Raw genomic sequence first — 21,682 nt, 5'->3', positions numbered from 1 at the left:
ACTAGTTTAGAAATCTTACCTGCATGCCGATAATGGCATAAATGAAGAAAAGCATGGCAATAAGAAGACAAACATATGGAAGAGCCTGGAAAAACAGACATCAGAATTTTACATTGATATTCCAGCCAGGTTCATCACTCCGCAGAGCATTTATGCAATCCTGAATATAAGTTTACCTTGAAAGACTGAACAAACGTCCAGAGCAGAATGCGTATCGTGTAGCCTTGTCTCAATAGCTTGATCAGTCTTGCTGCCCGGAAAAGCTTCAGGAAACTCATATTAATGGTGTTTACTGACTGAAGAAACACACACACACTCAAGTAAGTTGTAGCGTAACCATAGCAACTTTAGAATCACCACAACAGATCGATTACTATAGTTGTCGTGTTACCATAGCAACAGTAGAATCACCACAACAGATTGATTACTATAGTTGTCGTGTTACCATAGCAACAGTAGAATCACCACAACAGATTGATTACTATAGTTGTCGTGTTGCCATAGCAACTGTAGAATCACCACAACAGATCGATTACTATAGTTGTCGTGTTACCATATCAACTGTAGAATCACCACAACAGATCGATTACTATAGTTGTCGTGTTACCATATCAACTGTAGAATCACCACAACAGGATCGATTACTATAGTTGTCGTGTTACCATAGCAACTGTAGAATCACTACAACAGATTGATAACTATAGTTGTCGTGTTACCATAGCAACAGTAGAATCACCACAACAGATTGATTACTATAGTTGTCGTGTTACCATAGCAACAGTAGAATCACCACAACAGATTGATTACTATAGTTGTCGTGTTGCCATAGCAACTGTAGAATCACCACAACAGATCGATTACTATAGTTGTCGTGTTACCATATCAACTGTAGAATCACCACAACAGATCGATTACTATAGTTGTCGTGTTACCATATCAACTGTAGAATCACCACAACAGATCGATTACTATAGTTGTCGTGTTACCATAGCAACTGTAGAATCACTACAACAGATTGATAACTATAGTTGTCGTGTTACCATAGCAACTGTAGAATCACCACAACAGATTAATTCAAGCGCTTTACTACAGTATGGCTCAAAAACACTATAGTATTTGCTATAAATCACTATAGTATTTTGTTGATGTGATTTCATATAGGACATCAGAAACATTCTAATTAATAATAATAATTAAAAAATCTAAAAAAATTTTTAATGTAATAGGGAAATATCATGAATATTAACACATAAAAACATATCTTTTTTGCTCCACTTAAAGAGGTCAAACCGAATTTGAAGGTTACATTAGGACCAATAAGTATGAAATATTCTTACCTGTAAGTCTACTACAATTTCGGTAATACTGCCCAGCACAGTGATGAAATCAAAGATGTTCCAGGTGTCCCGGAAATAGTTCTGCGTGATAAGAACAGAGAGACAACAAAAATGATCATCAAGTAATGTGTCGGCAGTGTGTGAATATCTCCAGCCTCTAATGGTAAAATTCATTAATTTTATCTGTTTTAATTAGACTTGATAAAAACAGTCTGCACAACAGTCTGCACATGTCATCAGAGGGGGAAAGCCCCGCCCACTAGTGCCCATCACTCCATCTCATTAGCATAAACAGCAGCCCTGAGTGAGAAGCAGCCGTCTGTCCATTAGCCATTAGAGTGTTTGAGCTGCTGAAGATGATGTCAGCATAGACTAAGAGACAATATAGATGTGGAGTTTTAGATGACAGCAGCGACATAGACTGACAGAAGCATGAAGCACACATTGAAGCACACATGCACAACTCACCAGCTCCCACAACACACACACTTCTGTTTTACATCTGCCACCATGCTGATGCATAGGCATTAATAGCTCCACCCTCTTTTGAAAAGACCAAAATCTAATTTGCATTTAAAGCGACAGTCACCAAAACGCCACAATGAGGATCAAAACCTAAAAGGGTCAGTTTCAGAGAGCTGGAGAACATTATCTGTGTTCTGTTTTGTCCTGAAACTTTACTAAACACTCTAGGGACACCTTTATTTTGTATAAAAAGGCATGATAGGTCTTTTTTAAAGGAGAGGTGGTTTTATTAAACTCACCATAAACCCGAAGGCCATGATCTTTAGGATGCACTCAAGAGAGAACAGCACGGTGAAGGCCGTGTTGAGGTGCTTCAGGACGATATCGTAGGCCGTCGGTGCTGAGTAATACTGAAAAATGTATTCAGAAATGCTCAAATGTGCATCAGAACATCTCATTTCAGACATTAAAGTTTAAATGATTTCATGCAAAACATTACAGCTATACAATAATAAATATATTCATATTACAGCTATATTTACATGTTTATACACTCTTAAAAATAAAGGTTCCTTATTAAGCTGGATGGCTCCCTAAAAAACTTCATCATCCCTAAAAATATCGATTGCACAATTTTTAAATATATATATATATATATATATATATATATATATATATATATATATATATATATATATATATATATTGATTAATATAAAAATGACATCACACTAGAATTATTTTAATAGCAAATTGTAAAAAAAAAAGACATTATCTTAATTAACAGGATCCATATTTTAGGATTCACAGGTTTTCTTCTGTTTATTTATGGTTATGACTTTCATTATGCAATATCAATACCTGCTCTGTCCAATTTTAATCTTCAAAAAAATTACTTTCATTGGCATTTTAGTAGTTTGAAACAATATATTGTATAAGAAGCAATATAGAGAGAATCAAGTTTGTAAAATAAAGTTTATTACAAATGTCTGCATTGTACTTTACAACACCAACCCAGACAATTTATCAGTTTAAACTAATACAAATGCCAATAAAAGTACATTTTTCAAACATTTTAGCATTTTAAAAGCATAAATAAAAATAAAAATAAATTGAATCACAAAAAAAAAAACAGACAACTGTTAATTTACGGATATTTATTACAGTATAAACTGAGACTCTAAACATCTTCTCCCTGCCTGATTTGCTGGAATGTTTCATAATTAAACTATTAGGCTTTGAAAAAATTTAATGAATCTAAACAAGCAAATATAGAGACGCCTATTTCATGTTAGAATGCACATTTCTTGCAAAAGTTTGCTCGTATTTGAATGACATCGATATCTGAAATATATATGAATATGAACACTTTCCTTGTGATAAAACTCCATTTGAAACCTTTATTCTAAAGAGTGTGTGTGTTCCTCAAGATCAGGGGTGCCCAAACTTTTTCTTATAAAGGGTCAAAAACCAAACTTGATGGAGGGCTGTGGGCCAAAGTTAAACATGCCAAACAGGATTACATTCAATTTGCTCATTTGTTTGCTTGTTATTTAAATATAACTAGAAAATTTTACTTTAAAACATATTAAATGGTGATGCAGTTTCATTTTTTATGCTTTATATTGAACTTATTATAAAACACAAACAATCCCATTTCTAACACAATGGAGCTCAATACTGAATGCACTAGTCGAGCTGTTCCTGCCTTTGCCTTGATTTGCTCACCGATGTCTTATGCATTGTCCTCTATCCGTCAAGTGGCAGTATTTCCATTTTAAAAGTCTGATTTATTTGAAACATTTAATTTTAGTTGGCTTTTTTTGTAGCTCCTCAATTAAACAAAGAAACAAACGGGTATAAATTAAACTCGAAATGACGATCTCTGTCAAAGGCACTCTCCCTCTCTTTTCTAATTGGATGGTGGGCCAAACCAAAGGTCACCATGGGCCAGCTTAGGCCTGCGAGCTCTACTTTGGGCACCTCTGCTCAAGATGATTCAGTTTACACATTGCTTCTCATGTTTTTTTTTTTTATCCTGAAAGTTGTACCTTCATCATGAGCACTACAGTGTTGAGTGCAATCATGACGAGAACCGTGTACTCGAAAGACGGCGACACCACAAAGTGCCACAAGCGGTACTGCAGCGTCTGCCTGTTCTGAGGCATGTATCTCGTCAGGGGTTTGGCACTGATTGCAAAGTCAATGCAAGCCCTCTGGAAGAGTATAGAGATAAGAAAGCAGCGCAGGAACATGCAGGTTAGTACTGCAGGTTAGAAAATGTTATTTGCTATATTATACATTATGCAGACCCTCCAGGATTTTACAATTACCCATTAAAACACAAATTAAACACAAGATCAAGCAATTGTCACTGAATTTTGTAAAACTCGCAATTTAAAAAAACAGAGATGGGAATAACAGTGTTATAAATAAACAGCGATATCAATGGAATTACATTTTTCAGGTATAGCGTAATCAAATAAATTACTGTTTCCCTGTTACAATACCAATACCATTTCTGATAATAAATTGTGGTGTTAAATAGGGGTGGGACAACCACATAACTGATGATGATTGGTGTATGTGTGTGTGTAGGGGTGAGACAACCACAAAACTGATGATGTTTGGTGTATGTGTAGTTGTGGGACAACCACATAGCTAATGATGATTGGTGGGTGCGTGTTTGTAGGGATGGGACAACCACATAACTGATGATGATTGTTGTGCTTGTGTGTAGGGGTGGGACAACCACATAGCTAATGATGATTGGTGGGTGTGTTTTTGTAGGGGGGGACAACCACATAACTGATGATTGTTGTGTTTGTGTGTAGGGGTGAGACAACCACATAACTGATGATGATTAGTGTGTGTGTGTGTGTGTGTGTGTGTGTGTAGGGGTGAGACAACCACATAACTGATGATGATTGGTGTGTTTGTGTATGGGGCGGGACAACCACATAGCTGATGATGATTGGTGTATGTGTGTGTGTGTAGGGGTGGGACGACTACATAACTGATGAGGATTGGTGTGGTGTGTAGGGGTGGGACAACCACATACTAATGATGATTGGTGGGTGTGTGTTTGTAGGGGTGGGACAACCAAATAACTGATAATGATTGTTGTGTTTGTGTAAGGGTGGACAACCAGATAACTGATGATTGGTGTGTGTGTTTAGGGGTGGGACAACCACATAACTGATGATGATTGTTGTGTGTGTGTGTGTGTGTGTGTGTGTGTGTGTGTAGGGGTGAGACAACCACATAACTGATGATCATTGGTGTGTGTGTGTGTGTGTGTGTGTGTGTGTGTAGGGGTGAGACAACCACATAACCTATGATGATTGGTGTGTGTGTGTGTGTGTGTGTGTGTGTGTGTGTATGGGTGAGACAACCACATAACCGATGATGATTGGTGTGTGTGTGTGTGTGTGTAGGGGTGAGACAACCACATAACCTATGATGATTGGTGTGTGTGTGTGTAGGGCTAAGACAACCACATAACTGATGATGATTGGTGTGTGCGTGTAGGGGTGGGACAACTACATAACTGATGATGATTGCCATGTGTGTGTTAACTGGTGATGATTGGTCTGTGTGTAGGGGTGGAACAACCACATAACTGATGAGAACTGATGTGTGTGGTGTAGCGGTAGGACAACCACATAACTGATGATAATTGGTGCAGTGTGTAGTGGTGGAACAACCACATAACTGATGATGATTGGTGCATGTGTGTGTGTATAGGGGTGGGACAACCACACAACTAATGATGATTGGTGTGCGTGTGTGTGTAGGGGTGGTACAACTACATAACTGATGATAATTAGTCTGCGTATGTCTGTAGAGATGAGACAACCACATAACTGATGATGGTGGGGTGTGTGTGAGTGTGTGTAGGGGTGGGACAACTACATAACTTATGAGGATTGGTGTCTGTGTGTGTTTTGCAAAATCCTGGAGGGACTGATTATAAAGGTGTTATTATCAGTAAATGATGTTAAAGGGACAGTTCAACTCAAATTGACAATTCTGTCATCATTTACGCATTAGTTTTCTCAAGACCTGTTTGAGTTTCTTCCTTCTGTTCAACACTAATTAAGAAATACTGATGAATGCTGGAAAAAAACAGTATTCTTTTCCTGCTATAGATAAGGAATGTGCGATATGGTCTTATTTTCTGGTATTTATTGCGATAACAATATTATTGATGATTATTTAAATGTATACACAGAGAGACAAAAGCCCTGTATCTTTAGAGAAAAGTATTAATTTTAATTTGTATGTTTATAAACTTCATAAATATTACATATTTAGTCATCCTAGGCATTTATAAGCATGAAGTATATTTATAATGCAATGTTAATTGGCCTAGCCTTTATCATTGCATTGAATGCTGTTTTCTTCTTGATTCTGTGATATTGAACCATGTCTCGACACAAAAAAATGACCGAATGTTATAAAGAGAATTTATTGTGAATAATGTCTTGTTTTGTGTTCAGCAGAAGAAAGAAACTCGTAAATGTTTACAACCACTTGATTGTGAGTAAACAGTGAGGACGTTTTCATTTTTGGGTGAACTATCCCTCTGTGGAGAAATCTGAAAATAAGCTTAACATGAAAAGGTCTACTGGATAAAGAAGTTATATATATTTAGTTCACCTCATTGTTGGCAAAATATGAACTCACCTCGTTTTTCTCCAGGTTGCACTCCTCCATCATTTTGTCGCCCTGCTCCTGGAATGTGATAATGATGAGAGCTACAAAAATGTTGACGAAAAAGAAAGGGAAAACCACAAAGTATATGACGTAGAAAATGGACATCTCCATGCGGTTTCCTCTGCTCGGGCCGTGGTCTTCTTCAGTGACGTCCACCGAGTGCTGAAGGACTCTAAAGGAAGAGATATACAAAGAATAATTAATGAATGGCCATTGAATTATATTGATGCAGCATTATTTTCTAATAACTCAATGGCTTGTTGTTAATTAAACTGCTTTTACTACAGTTTCCACACCTAAAGCCGGTGTTCAGATGTTGTATTTCAGACTGTTGTCAGGTTTTTGTCCTCAAACCGCTCCTGTGTGCAGCACTAGTTTCTTCCACATCTCCTCCAAAGCCTTCTGTTGTGTTTTGATGTGATTTTGACTGTTGTAGCTGTGAAATAACTCTCATCATCCAGGGTAGTGATATGGAGCGGTAATGAGCTCTAAATCTGCCGGAACTAATTTATCTGTACATTTATCTGAAATAACTGAAATCATTCAGCGTAGTGATATGGAGCTGTAATGTGCTCAAAACCTGCCTGAACTATATCTGTGCATTCATCTGAAAATAATTTAATCATTAAGCGTAGTGATATGGAGCTGTAATGCACTCAAAACCTGCTGGAAACTACTTTATTTGTGCGTTTATCTGAAAATTATTGAAATCATTCAAAGTAGTGATATGGAGTTGTAATGCGCTCAAAACCTGCCGGAACTACTTTATCTGTGGATTTATCTAACAATAACTGAAATCATTCAGCGTAGTTATATAGAGCTGTAATGTGTTCAAAACTTGCTGGAACTACTTTAGCTGCGCGGTTAACTAACAATAACAGAAATCATTCAGCGTAGTTATATGGAGCTGTAATGCGTTCAAAACCTGCCGGAACTACTTTACCTGTGCATTTATATAACAATAACTGAAATCATTCAGCATAGTGATATGGAGCTGTAATGCGTTCAAAACCTGCTGGAACTACTTTATCTGTGCATTTATCTAACAATAACTGAAATCATTCAGCATAGTGATATAGAGCTGTAATGCGTTCAAAACCTGCTGGAACTACTTTATCTGTGCATTTATCTAACAATAACTGAAATCATTCAGCGTAGTGATATGGAGCTGTAATGCACTCAAAACCAGCCTGAACTATACCTGTGCATTCATCTGAAAATAATTGAATCATTCAGGGTAGTGAAATGCACTCAAAACCTGCCAGAACTACTTTATCTGTGTGTTTATCTGACAATAACCAAAATCATTCAGTGTAGTGATATGAAGCTGTAATGCATTCAAAAGCTGCCGGGAACTACTTTAGCTGTGCGTTTATATGAAAATTATTGAAATCATTCAGAGTAGTGATATGGAGTTGTAATGCGCTCAAAACCAGCCTGAACTATACCTGTGCATTCATCTAAAAATAATTGAATCAATCAGAGTAGTGATATGGAGCTGAAATGCACTCAAAACCTGCCAGAACTACTTTATCTGTGTTTATCTGACAATACCTGAAATCATTCAGCGTAGTAATACAGAGTTTTAATGCGCTCAAAACCTGCCGGAACTACTTTGTGTGTTTATCTGAAAATAACTGAAATCATTCAGGGTAGTGATATGGAGCTGTAATATGCTCAAAAGCTGCCGGAACTACTTTATCTGTGTTTATCTGACAAAAACTGAAATCATTCAGCGTAGTAATACAGAGTTTTAATGCGCTCAAAACCTGCCGGAACTACTTTGTGTGTTTATCTGAAAATAACTGAAATCATTCAGGGTAGTGATATGGAGCTGAAATGCACTCAAAACCTGCCAGAACTACTTTATCTGTGTTTATCTGACAATACCTGAAATCATTCAGCGTAGTAATACAGAGTTTTAATGCGCTCAAAACCTGCCGGAACTACTTTGTGTGTTTATCTGAAAATAACTGAAATCATTCAGCGTAGTAATACAGAGTTTTAATGCGCTCAAAACCTGCCGGAACTACTTTATCTGTGTTTATCTGACAAAAACTGAAATCATTCAGCGTAGTAATACAGAGTTGTAATGTGCTCAAAACCTGCCGGTACTACTTTATCTGTGTGTTTGTCTGACAATAACCGACATCATTCAGTGTAGTGATATAAAGCTGTAATACGCTGAAAAGCTGCCGGGAACTACTTTAGCTGTGCGTTTATCTGAAAATTATTGAAATCATTCAGAGTAGTGATATGGAGTTGCAATGCGCTCGAAACCTGCTGGAACTACTTTATCTGTGTGATTATTTGATAACAACAGTGCACCTTAGAAGGCTCAACAGCCAATCAGAATCAAGCATTTAGCAGAGCTAAATCAGAAACAGAAGCAAAAACCAACGCTTCAATTGAATTCTCATCAATCTTCATTCTCAGTACACAAACTCGCTTTCAGTATGCAAAGTCTCCAGCATTAACTCTCTTCCCGCTAGTCTGAATCCATCAGTGACAGTCCACATTATATTTTCCCTCCCTTTTCAACCTCTTGCATCATCTAATACATATAGATCAGTCCACCTGCATCCCATCTCCACATGTCAGCAGTAATTCATTCATTCATTTTCCTTCGGCTAAGTTCCTACTTTATCAGGGGTCGCCGCAGAGAAATGAACCGCCAACTATTTCAGCATGTGTTTCATGCAGAGGATGCCCTTCCAGCTGCAACCCAGTACTGGGAAACACCCATACACACTCATTCACACACATATACACTACTGCCAATTTAGCTGCACTCACTGCAACATGATGCACAGACATAAAAATCGTCTGGCGGATCATAAGGATGAACTTGCATGTCTTTCAACATCCACTGATAATGACCAGAGATGGAGAAAGTCAGATCATTTATGATCTGTTATGAAGCCCACATGCAAATGGAAAACTTGTAAAGGTTTGAGAGGATCTGTGAGAAAGGATCCAGAATGTACACACAGTGTAATATTGAACATGATTAGCAGCATCACAGCTGTCAGAACTGCACGACCTTGAAGAAATGTTTCTTGCGGAGGCTCGGAAATCAAAAACATATTCTGAATAACAGTGCCAACAAGAAAGAGCAGGTCTACAGCGCTCAACATGAATGCATGTTGTATATTCCTATTTATAATAGGAAATTAATATTTTTTATGCATTTCTCAGTGAAAATAGCTCATATATTTTGGTGCGTTTGAACTAACCGATTTCTTAAACGGATGTACACTCACTGGCCACTTTATTAGGTACACCTGTCTAACTGCTCGCTAATACAAATTTATAATCAGCCAATCACATGGCAGCAGCTCAGTGCATTTAGACGTGTAGACATGGTCAAGAGGATCTGCTGCAGTTCAAAGCGAGCACCAGAATGAGGAAGAAAGGGGATTTAAGAGACTTTGAGCGTGGCATGATTGTTGCTGCCAGACGGGCTGCTCTGAGTATTTCAGAAACTGTTGATTTACTGGGATTTTCACGCACAACCATCTCTAGGGTTTACAGAGAATGCTCCGACAAAGAGGAAATATTCAGTGAGCGGCAGTTCTGTGGGCGCAAATGCCTTGTTGATGAGGCCGGAGGTCAGAGGAGAACGGCCAGACTGGTTCCAGCTGATAGAAAGGCAACAGTAACTCAAATAAGCACTCGCTACAACCGAGCTCTGCAGAAGAGCGTCTCTGAACACACAACACGTCCAACCTTGAGGCGGATGGGCTACAGCAGCAGAAGAGCACACCGGGTGCCGCTCCTGTCAGCTAAGAACAGGAAACTGAGGCTACAATTCACACAGACTCACCAAAACTGGACAATAGAAGATTGGAGAAACGTTGCTGCTCTGATGAGTCTCCATTTCTGCTGACACATTCGGATGCTCCGCTCACACTTCGCCCTCAACAACGTGAAAGCATGGATCATCCTGCCTTGTATCAGCGGTTTAAGCTGGTGATGGTGGTGTGAACTGGTTTCTTGAACATGACAATGAGTTCACTGTACTCAAATGGCCTCCACAGTCACCAGAGCTCAATCCAATAGAGCAGCTTTGGGATGTGGTGGAACGGGAGATTGGCATCATGGATGTGCAGCCGACAAATCTGCAGCAACTGTGTGATGCTATCATGTCAATATCTGAGGGAATATTTCCAGTAGCTTGTTGAATCTCTACCACGCAGGATTGAGGCTAAAGGGGGTCCAACCTGGTACTAGTAAGGTGTACCTAATAAAGTGGCCGGTGAGTGTATTTATTAAAATAGTGTTTTAGTCACCAAACATCTTTAAAAATACAAAATATAACATTTATATTCATGGAAAATATTGAATTTTTTTTTTGTTTACAAAATTTTGACAAAGTTTAAATTCTTTTTTTTTTATTTATTTATTGTTTTTCTCTAACAAATCAATTTGGGCTAATATTTGTACTGTTCATTCATTAATTGTCCTTTGGCTTAATTTCTAGTTCAGCTGCAACCCAGTAATGGGAAACACACTCATGCACACACAAACCCACGCCAACACAGGGAGAACATGCAAACTCCACACAGAAACACCAACTGAGGACTTGAACCAGCGACCTTCTTGCTGTGAGGTGACCACTGAGCCACCGTGCCGCCCCTATTTGGACTGATATATGTTATTTTGTTAGATTAACTCCAGATTTGGCTTCAGTGCTGACTAATCTAATCTGTATGCTCATATATAATATTGTAAAGCATCCTATAGAAACTATTCGTTTAAATGAGAGATTTCTGACTGCATCAACAAACACAGTCTCCATCAGACAAACCTTGCTGTTATTCCTGAAACAAATATACCTCGATTCCACAGATTAGCGACTGACCTTTTCTCACAAAAAAATATAGAAAAATTGGTGTTTTCATGACTGTCTTCCTGGAACAACATGCGTCTGCGAGGAGTCTGTTAGGGTTCAGATCATTTTACTCATTGAGTGCTTTTACTGCGGTGAAAAACAATGTTTAGAATGTTATTATCCTGCGCTCGAGTGCAGCCCTGTTATTTGCTTTCATCTCTCTACTACAGGAGCTCAGTGCTGCATTTGATATAATAGCTAACATTATTTTGGCAAGCTCATTTTACGTTATGCACATCTGACGATTAATGGAAGTCTGAGGATGCTTTCACACCTACACTTTTGTTTCTGAGCCTGTCTCGCTCGCCCAGTGAGCGCGGTTCGTTTGGCATATGTGAAACCTCCAATTGCTCTCGGATCCGCACCAAATCAATCGCTCCGAGATCGCTTGAATGAGGTGGTCTCGGCTCGATTGAAACGAACTCTGGAGCGGATCGATTGCAGTGAGAACGAGATACGATCCAAGCGCACAGTGCATAATTGAACATTTACTAATGCATTATTAACATCCAAGTCCATGCTTGTTAACATTAGTTAATGCACTGAGTTAACATGAACTAACAATGAACTACAGTATTTTCATTAACTAACGTTTACTAACATGAATAAATACTGTAGTAAATGTAATGTTCATTGTTTGTTCATGTTAGTAAATGCATTAATTAACATTAACTATTGAACCTTAGGGGCGAGGCAGTGGCGCAGTAGGTAGTGTTGTCACCTCACAGCAAGAAGGTCGCTGGGTCGTTGGTTCGAACCTCGGCTCAGTTGGCGTTTCTTTGTGAAGTTTGCATGTTCTCCCTGCCTTCGCGTGGGTTTCCTCTGGGTGCTCCGGTTTCCCCCACAGTCCAAACACATGCGGTACAGGTGAATTGGGTAGGCTAAATTGTCCGTAGTGTATGAGTGTGTGTGTGAGTGTGTGTGTGGATGCTTCCCAAAAGATGGGTTGCGGCTGGAAGGGCATCCCCTGCGTAAAAACTTGCTGGATGAGTTGGCGGTTCATTCCGCTGTGGCGACCCCGGATTGTAAAGTGTTACCCACGTGTGAGCCACTTTAGGTTTAGACCCGGATTACCCTTAAATGACTATGCCACATTTTTGCCAACTGTGGCCCACATTTGTCCTCCATCATTTGAGCCAAATTTATAAATTTCCATGAAGGCCACATTAGGATTACATTCAGACCCCCCCACCCCCCCTCCCCCTTTGCCATTGTACAGATGGGCCACTTCAGGCTCACATTGCCACAGCCAGATCACCCTGCAGCCCAAGACCGGTTACTCACTGAAGCTAAGCAGGGCTGCGCCTGGTCAGTACCTGGATGGGAGAGCACATGGGAACACTAGGTTGCTGTTGGAAGTGGTGTTAGTGAGGCCAGCAGGGGGCGCTCAACCTGTGGTCTGCGTGAGTCCTAACGCCCCAGTAAAAGTGAAGGGGACACTATACTTTCGGATGAGACGTTAAACTGAGGTCCTGACTTTCTTTGGTCATCAATAACCCCATGGCACTTCTCGTGAAAGAGCAGGGGTGTAACCCTGGTGTCCTGGCCAAAGTCCCTCTATTGGCCCATATGATCATGGCCTCCCAATCATCCCCTTTCACCGAATTGGCGCGATCCTATAGCTGGAGTGTGGTGAGCGCACTGGCGCCGTTGTCCTGTGGCTGCCGTCGCATCATCTAAGTGGATGCTGCACACTGGTGGTGGTGTGGAGACCCCCCTCATGATCGTGAAGTGCTTTGGGTGTACGGCCATACACAATAAATGCGCTATATAAATACACATTACATTACATTACATTTTGTCTGGAACGAAGGAAGACCACCTGTGTCGCAAAACTGCCTAAAGTGGCCCACATACATATTTCAAAATCTCAATGAGGCTTCCTTGTAATGGTAAAATAAAAATAAATAATTAGGTGAAAAAAATACTGTGAAAAAAGTAATAACCACACTGAAGTGCTGTATAATGTTGTCTTCAAATGCAGAAACTTGCATTTAATCTGGTTTTGCTTCAGTATATTGATGTAACCCCAGACTGACCAGATGACAGTAAGATCAGATCTGTGTGTGGGCCAGACCATCTGCTGACCAATTCATAACGCACAAAATTAATAAATAAATCCCTTATACTTTCAGAATAAATGCAGATTTAAAACTGAGATGTGCTTCTGGCAGATTGTATATGCCTACCCAACCGTGTGAGCAAAATAAGCCGTGGAGCATCTAAAGGTTTTTGCGCAGTACTTTTACTTCTGCAGATTTCTGGACTCATTCTGCTGCTCTAACACTGCCAAAGTATTCACAATGTGACATGTATTGTGCTGCAGCCCGGCTCTTTCATGTCTGACATTTGCCAGCGTTTCTGGCATTTTGGATCTGATTAGCATTTACACAGACGGCTCTCTGGCGGCTTTTCCAGAATCAAACCCACTGCTTTATTAAGATGGCATTCAGTGCTTTGATTCTGGACAGTTTAATGAGCGCTGAAACCTTGTTAACATATTCATTTATTTCTAAATGAACGATAATTGTCCCAGTCTTTTCAATATGGCCATCTAATTCCATTCGCCATTATGTCCTCTAGTTAATATTGCTATTATTTACTAGGACTGTGCAAAATCACACGCAGTTTTCCCATTCATTCATTTTCCTTCAGCTTGGTTCCTTATTCATTTGGGGTTGCCACAGCGGAATGAACCGCCAACTTATCCAGCATATGTTTTACACAGCAGATGCCTTTCCAGCTGCAACCCAGTAATGGGAAACACCCATAAACTCTCACATTCACTCACACATTCATACACTACGGCCAGTTTAGTTAATCAATTCCCCTATAGCGCATGTGTTTGGACTGTTGGTGAAACAGAAGCACCTGTAGGAAACCCACACCAACACGGGGAGGGCATGCAAACTCCACACAGAAACTCCAACTGACCCACCCGAGGCTTGAACCAGCGATAGATCGCTTAGAATCTGCCATTACATGGACAAGTTCCAGTCATGCACCGCACACACGCACCTGCTCCAGATTCTGCGGATTGCATACACTCACAGCCAGAAGATCATTACAAGGACTAAATACACAACACACACTTCATTGCTGAGTCTTGTGATACTGTTTGTGTACATCCCGACGCGTTTCCCTTGCCTTGTCGGTTTTGACCCTTGCTTTGTTTTGTTTGTTTTATTGTTTATCCCTGTCTGCTGCCTGCCTTCTGACCACTCACCTGTTATCTGGATTGCTCGTATGCATCTGTCTGCTCCTGCATTGACCATTGCTTGCCTGAACACTCCCATAGTAAATCCTTCATTTGGATCCGCCCTCATCTGCGTCCCCCTTCACATTACCATCCCCTAAACCAAACCACTTGACTGCTAAAGTGATCTTTACAGCTCTATCGCTCACAAGAAATCACCTCTACCTCCACATTCTCCAGCTCTAGCAGTACAGACAACATTTAGGGCAGGCAGTCTGACACCAAAAAACGCAGAGAGCTAAATCTACACTGACACACATTTCCTTGGCAGAGGTGTTACAAATACTGGAACATCAATGACCCAACACTGACAACACTCTTCTTTCTGGAAACCTCCGCATCTCAGTTCTTCTACATGTGCAGATTCATCTCAGAAACTGACCAGAAATCTCTCAAATGTTGCTGAAAGCCTGTCTCACCGAACAGAAATAATGTCCAGTATAGGAAACAGAATGAATATTGTGTCTGCCTCCATCATGAGCTTGGACGACTGCATCCATACATCTCAAATCACTGATTAATAAAGTCATCTGGAATGCCAAAGAAAGCCTTCCTGCAGGACTCCCAGAGTTCATCAAGAGTCTTTGGATTCATTTTCAATGCCTTCACCTTCATCCTACCCCAGACATGCTCAATAATGTTCCTATCTGGTGACTGGGCTGGCCAACCCTAGAGCGAATTTGCTTTCAAGAGCTTTGTGTAGGAGATATATGTGCATGACTTACTGTGGCCATCCCTCTCCTGTGGACACGGTGAAGAGCGTTAGAAGAGCCCAGAGGACGTTATCATAGTGAAACTCGTGTCTCCTCCATTCCCTCTTCTTCACCTCCTTTCTGTCTCTTCCATAGTCGATGTAGTAGCCCCTTCACAACATGATATGATTACAATAACGGCAAACAAACATGATTATGTTTATGCTGTGCTACTACAAGACTACTGCATGATTTTGTGGAAATATCGACATCCTGCACATGCATTTGACCTCTTCAGTCTACAGGTTAAGTTTAACAGTCAGAGGGTTTATGTTATCAAATATAACGAATAACAAGACGTCAATTGTTCCAATCTATCAGCAGAAAACAATATAAGTTCATAATTATCTTCCTCTCTGATTCAAATGGTGTAATTACATGTTATTATCCTGCATCAAAAACAATGTTTCGTGCAAAACACAAGTAAAATATATACACTAATAATACGATAAATATTATAACATTATAAATAAAACTAAAGCAATACAGAGAAATATATATATAAACAGTCTACAGTCTTCAAACATGAACAAGTTCTTACATTTTTCTTTACTTATTCTTCACTATATAAAACCCCAAATCAGTTGGGGCAGTATGGAAAACACAAAGAAAAGAAAGTAGTGATTTCTAAACTTACTTTGACTTGTGTTTCATTGCAAACAACAAACGTTATTTAAGAAGTTAAGTTAATGTAAGTATACACATTTGTTATCTAGGTATTCCAATGTCAAGGTGGTTTATGAGGACATGGGTGATCCATGTGTCCTCATAATTCAAAACTGTTTGTATAATGACACTGGTATTATCTAGGTATTTCAAATGTCGAGGTGGTTTATGAGGACGTGTGTGTTCTGTATGTCCTCATAATTCAAAACTGTATAATGAAACTGCTATTATCTAGGTATTACAAATGTCGAGGTGGTTTATGAGCACATGAGTGCTTCATGTGTCCTCATAATTCAAAACTGTGTAATGACACTGTTATTATCTAGGTATTACAAATGTCGAGGTGGTTTATTAGGACGTGGGTGTTCTGTATGTCCTCATAATTCAAAACTGTTTGTATAATGACACTGGTATTATCTAGGTATTACAAATGTTGAAGTGGTTTATGAGGACGTGGATGTTTTGTATGTCCTCATAATTCAAAACTGTATAATGACACTGTTATTATCTAGGTAGTCCAATGTCGAGGTGGTTTATGAGGACATGAGTGCTCCATGTGTCCTCATAATTCAAAACTGTTTGTATAATGACGCTGTTATTATATAGGTAGTCCAAATGTTGAGGTGGTTTATGAGGACATGTGTATTCTGTATGTCCTCATAATTCAAAACTGTCCAAAAAATCCTATTTAACAGGGGCTTTTCACACTGGCATGGTTTTCCTATGAGGGTTGGGTTAATGTGTTCCTTACAATTTTGGTTCATCATTTTGGTAAATCAAAGACTATTGATGTATGGGACTTGATTGTCAGAGCTTGACAGGAACTTTACAGGAGTTTTCCGGGATAAATAAAATAAATAATAATTAGCGGGAGGGTGGCAGGAGATGGGTCTGAATGCGGAAGACTCCCGACATAAACGGGAGTGTTGGCAGGTATGCTCACACAAACACTCTACTTCAGTATTGTTGATAAGCCGTGGTGGCAATTTCACTCTGTCTCACGCTGAACGCTGTCGACCAATCGCAACAGACTGTCATCGGTCCAATCAGTGCAGATTAGCTTCACGCTAAGGAGTCGCTTGGATAATTATGTAAAAAATAAAGGCATATTATAAGACAATGAAAGTGTTTTTTGACCTTGCATGCAGATCAGCCTGTTGGAGATCTTTAAAACCAAAGCATGAACCTTTTTAATGTATAATAGGTGCTCTTTAACCTTTCAGATTTGGGCTTGTACAACAATGTGAATGTGATAAGGAGACACATGTTTGACTTACTGGCATTCTTTCTGCGTGCCCATGGAGCCGTCGGTGCAGTAGAAGAATTTCCCCTTGAAGAGCTGCACTGCGATGACTGCGAAGATGAACATGAAGAGCTTGTAGACGATCAGGATGTTGAAGACGTTCTTCAGAGACGTGACCACGCAATCAAACACTGCCTGCAGGACACAAGAAGAAGAAATAATAACACACATCTCTCACACAACAGGCCTTCAATCAGCAATGCAGATGAGTTTCAGTTCAGCACTAAGAGTATCGAATGCAGACAAAAGCACGTGAGTGCTCAATAAACCTTCAATAATGACCCATGACCATTTAAAAAGCAGAAAATAAAAACTGTCTTGCTTTTTATCTTGAAGTTTGAGAAGATTTTCTTTTTTATATTTTCATATTACTTCATTCTGTCTGATTTATAAGCAGCTTAGCTCATTAGGACCAGAAAAAAAGTAAAAAAAAATTACTATACTTGTGGGGACATTTAATCACTGTAATGTAAACCAAGTGTTGGCATTGGTGGTTTACAGGGACTCTTACAGGCATAATGCATTTTAGATAGTAAACACCACTTATTATAAGGCCATTACATCTAAACACAACCCTCACATGAAACCTCTGGCAGATATTGCATGTCAAAAGACCTTGTTAAGAGTGATTTTGAAGCATTCTGAATTACAAGGACATCGGAAATGTCCTTGTAAACCACCAAAATACATTATACCATGCTAATCTAAGTACCCTGTTAGTTTACCAAAAACTGTCCTTGTAAACCACTAAAACACGCACACACACACACACATCTCATGAGAACTTCCAAGAATGTTAACATTTTCAAAATACTTAATTTTGTCCGATTTACGAAAGGATCTCCTCATGGAGACCAAAAATGTCTCTACAAGGTCAAAATGCACTGGTTTTAGTATACTTGTGGGGACATTTGATCACTGTAATGTAAACCAAGTGTTGGTATTGGTGGTTTACAGGGACTCTCCATAGGCGTAATGCATTTTATATAGTAAACACCACTTATTATATGGCCATTACATCTAAACACGACCCTCACATAAAAACCTCTGGCAGATATCACGTCAAAGTGATTTTAAAGCATTTTTAATTACAAGGCCATCAGACATGTCCTTGTAAACCACCATAATACATTATACCCAGGCCATGCCCCTGTTAATACACCAAAAACTGGCCTTGTAAACCACCCTAACCAGTACACACAAACACACACACATCTTTTGGGAACTTCCAAGAACTTTTAATATTTTTAAAATACTCAATTCTGTCTGATTTATAAAAGGTTTTCCTCATGGAGACCAAAGATGTCTCTACAAGTTCAAAATTTACTGATATTACTATACTTGTGGGGACATTTGGTCCCTGAAATGTAAAGAATACAAAGTAGACACACAAACATACACACACACACACATGTTGGTATTGGTGCTTTACAGGGACTCTCATAGGCATATTATGTTGATATATTAAACACCACTTATTATATGGCCATTATATATAAACACAACCCTCACATGAAACCTCTGGCAGATATTGCATGTCAAAAAACCTTGTTAAGAGTGATTTTGAAGCAATTTGAATTACAAGAACATCATACATGTCCTTGTAAACCACCAAAATACATTATACCAAGGCCATGTCCCTGTTAGTATACCAAAAACTGTCCTTGTAAACCACTAAAACCAGCACACACACACACACACATCTCATGGGAACTTCCAAGAATTTTAACATTTTCAAAATACTTATTTCTGTCTGATTTTCTTTGTGGAGACCATATATTTTTCTTCAAGGTCAAAATGTACTGGTTTAACTATACTTGAGGGGACATTTGGTCCCCAAAATAAAATGAATACAAAGTATGCACACACACATGTTGGTATTAGTGTTTTACAGGGACTCTTCATAGGCACAATGCATTTTATACAAAAGAAATGCTTATTATATGGCCATTATCCCTATAAACCCAACACAAACAGAAACCTGTGGCAAATGTTGAACGTCAAAAGACCTTAAGTAACATTTTTAAGCACTTTGAACTACAAGAACATCCAGCATGTCCTCATAAACCACTTTAATACAACTATAACTATGACATACTCATGTCATTATACAAAAAATATCTTTGTAAACCACCTAACAAGTACACACACATAATATTGCACCCTATTAAATGACTGTATAATGCAAAAATATTGAAAGCAGGCACTGTCACAATTGGAGGAAGAGCTGCCAACAATCTGGCTGATTTATCATGCCCGCCGGCCCACTCAGACCGCAAACAAATGGAGAGATTTACACAATATAAGCAAGACCAAGGTGGCACTGAGTTACATTTGATTTGTGTGCGTGGTCCTTGTTTTCATCACAATCTGGGCACTGAATGTCCCCACAAGTATAGCAATACCAGTAACATTTTTCTTCTTGGTCCCCATGAGGAAAACGGCTCATAACATCACACAGAATCAAGTGTTCTTGAATGTATGTGAAAGCGTAATTACTGTAGGGGTATATCTTACCGGCCACTTTATTAGGTACACCTGTCCAACTGCTTGTTAATGCAAATTTCTAGTCAGCCAATCACATAACAGCAGCTTAGTGCATTTAGGCATGTAGACAAGGTCAAGAGGATCTGCTGCAGTTCAAAGCGAGCATCAGAATGGGGAAGAAAGGGGATTTAAGTGACTTTGAACGTGGCACGGTTGTTGCTGCCAGACGGGCTGCTCTGAGTATTTCAGAAACTGCTGATATACTGGGATTTTCACGCACAACCATCTCTAGGGTTTCCAAAGAATGTTCAGACAAACAGGAAATATCCAGTGAGCGGCAGTTCTGTGGGCGCAAATGCCTTGTTGATGAGGCCGGAGGTCAGAGGAGAATGGCCAGACTGGTTCCAGCTGATAGAAAGGCAACAGTAACTCAAATAAGCACTCGCTACAACCGAGCTCTGCAGAAGAGCATCTCTGAACACACAACACGGCCAACCTTGAAGCGGATGGGCTACAGCAGCAGAAGAGCACACCGGGTGCCGCTCCTGTCAGCTAAGAACAGGAAACTGAGGCTACAATTCACACAGACTCACCAAAACTGGACAATAGAAGATTGGAGAAACGTTGCTGCTCTGATGAGTCTCCATTTCTGCTCACACATTCAGATGCTCGGCTCACAATTTGGCCTCAACAACATGAAAGCATGGATCATCCTGCCTTGTATCAGCGGTTCAGGCTGGTGGTGGTGGTGTAATGGTGTGGGGGAGATTTTCTTTGGGTCCATTAGTACCAATTGAGCATCAACGCCACAGCCTACCTGAGTATTGCTGCTGACCATGTCCATCCCTTTATGAGCACAGTGTCTCCATCTTCTGATGGCTACTTCCAGCAGGATAACGCAGCATGTCATAAAGCTCAATCATCTCAGACTGGTGAACATGACGATGAGTTCACTGTACTCAAATGGCCTCCACAGTCACCAGAGCTCAATCCAATAGAGCAGCTTTGGGATGTGGTGGAACGGGAGATTGGCATCATGGATGTGCAGCCGACAAATCTGCAGCAACTGTGTGATGCTATCATGACAATATGGAGCAAAACCTGGTACTAGTAAGGTGTACCTAATAAAGTGGCCAGTGAGTGAAACCAGTGTGTACAGTAGAAACATCATTATGGATAGTCCCCCATAAAACATGAAAACCCAATGTGTGTTTCAAAAATGATCTAAAAGTCTGTTTATTCCACCTTAGCTGGTGTCCATCACCGTCTTTGTGTTTATAGTTTTAGTATTTGACCCTTTTATACACTCTATAGTGAAGAAATATTCCTTGAAACAGTCTCATAAAACACACACACACACACACACACACAATTCAATGAATAAATGAATTAATTAGGACGATCTGCTGTCCAAATATGAGTAATCCCTCTGTGAATAATTAAAAGGGGGCTAAATATAACACGCGGCACTTGACATTTTTCATTTTAAATCAATATGCAGTCATATACGCAGCCAGAATTATCAGAATTATCATCAGACCGTTTAACTAAACCGTAATTGAATTACTGATGGGAGATGCAGATCACACGCACTCTGCACTTCAGCTCCAACACTGCACAAAGCCATTCCCTACTTCACTTAAACAAAATGTTAGTAAACCCATTGGTCTTAAAGGGAGGCTATTATACAGAAATCACTTCTATAAGCGGTTTAACCCCAGTTGTGTGTCAGCAGTGTGTGAATATCTCCTGCCTCTAATGGTCAACATGAATTAATTGTATTTGTTTATAATCAGACTTGAT

The 21,682-nt window shown here is 39.5% G+C and overlaps 1 protein-coding gene across 1 annotated transcript in view; it reads right to left on the bottom strand.

The window, feature by feature from the left end:
* Positions 1-21,682, bottom strand: part of cacna1eb (calcium channel, voltage-dependent, R type, alpha 1E subunit b) — a 120,630-nt gene that overhangs the window by 22,154 nt on the left and 76,794 nt on the right. Inside the window, exons 26-33 of the mRNA XM_017351211.4 lie at positions 17,367-17,527; positions 15,397-15,534; positions 6,492-6,693; positions 3,854-4,018; positions 2,102-2,212; positions 1,338-1,418; positions 177-296; positions 20-85 (exon numbers count right to left, since the gene is read on the bottom strand). Coding sequence (XP_017206700.4) covers positions 20-85; positions 177-296; positions 1,338-1,418; positions 2,102-2,212; positions 3,854-4,018; positions 6,492-6,693; positions 15,397-15,534; positions 17,367-17,527 — 1,044 coding nt within the window. The remainder of the gene's footprint in view (positions 1-19; positions 86-176; positions 297-1,337; positions 1,419-2,101; positions 2,213-3,853; positions 4,019-6,491; positions 6,694-15,396; positions 15,535-17,366; positions 17,528-21,682) is intronic.

This window comes from Danio rerio, chromosome 2 (genome assembly GCF_049306965.1).
Source record: "Danio rerio strain Tuebingen ecotype United States chromosome 2, GRCz12tu, whole genome shotgun sequence".
Taxonomy (NCBI): domain Eukaryota; kingdom Metazoa; phylum Chordata; class Actinopteri; order Cypriniformes; family Danionidae; genus Danio; species Danio rerio.
This window is presented reverse-complemented; position numbering and strand designations above follow the sequence as displayed.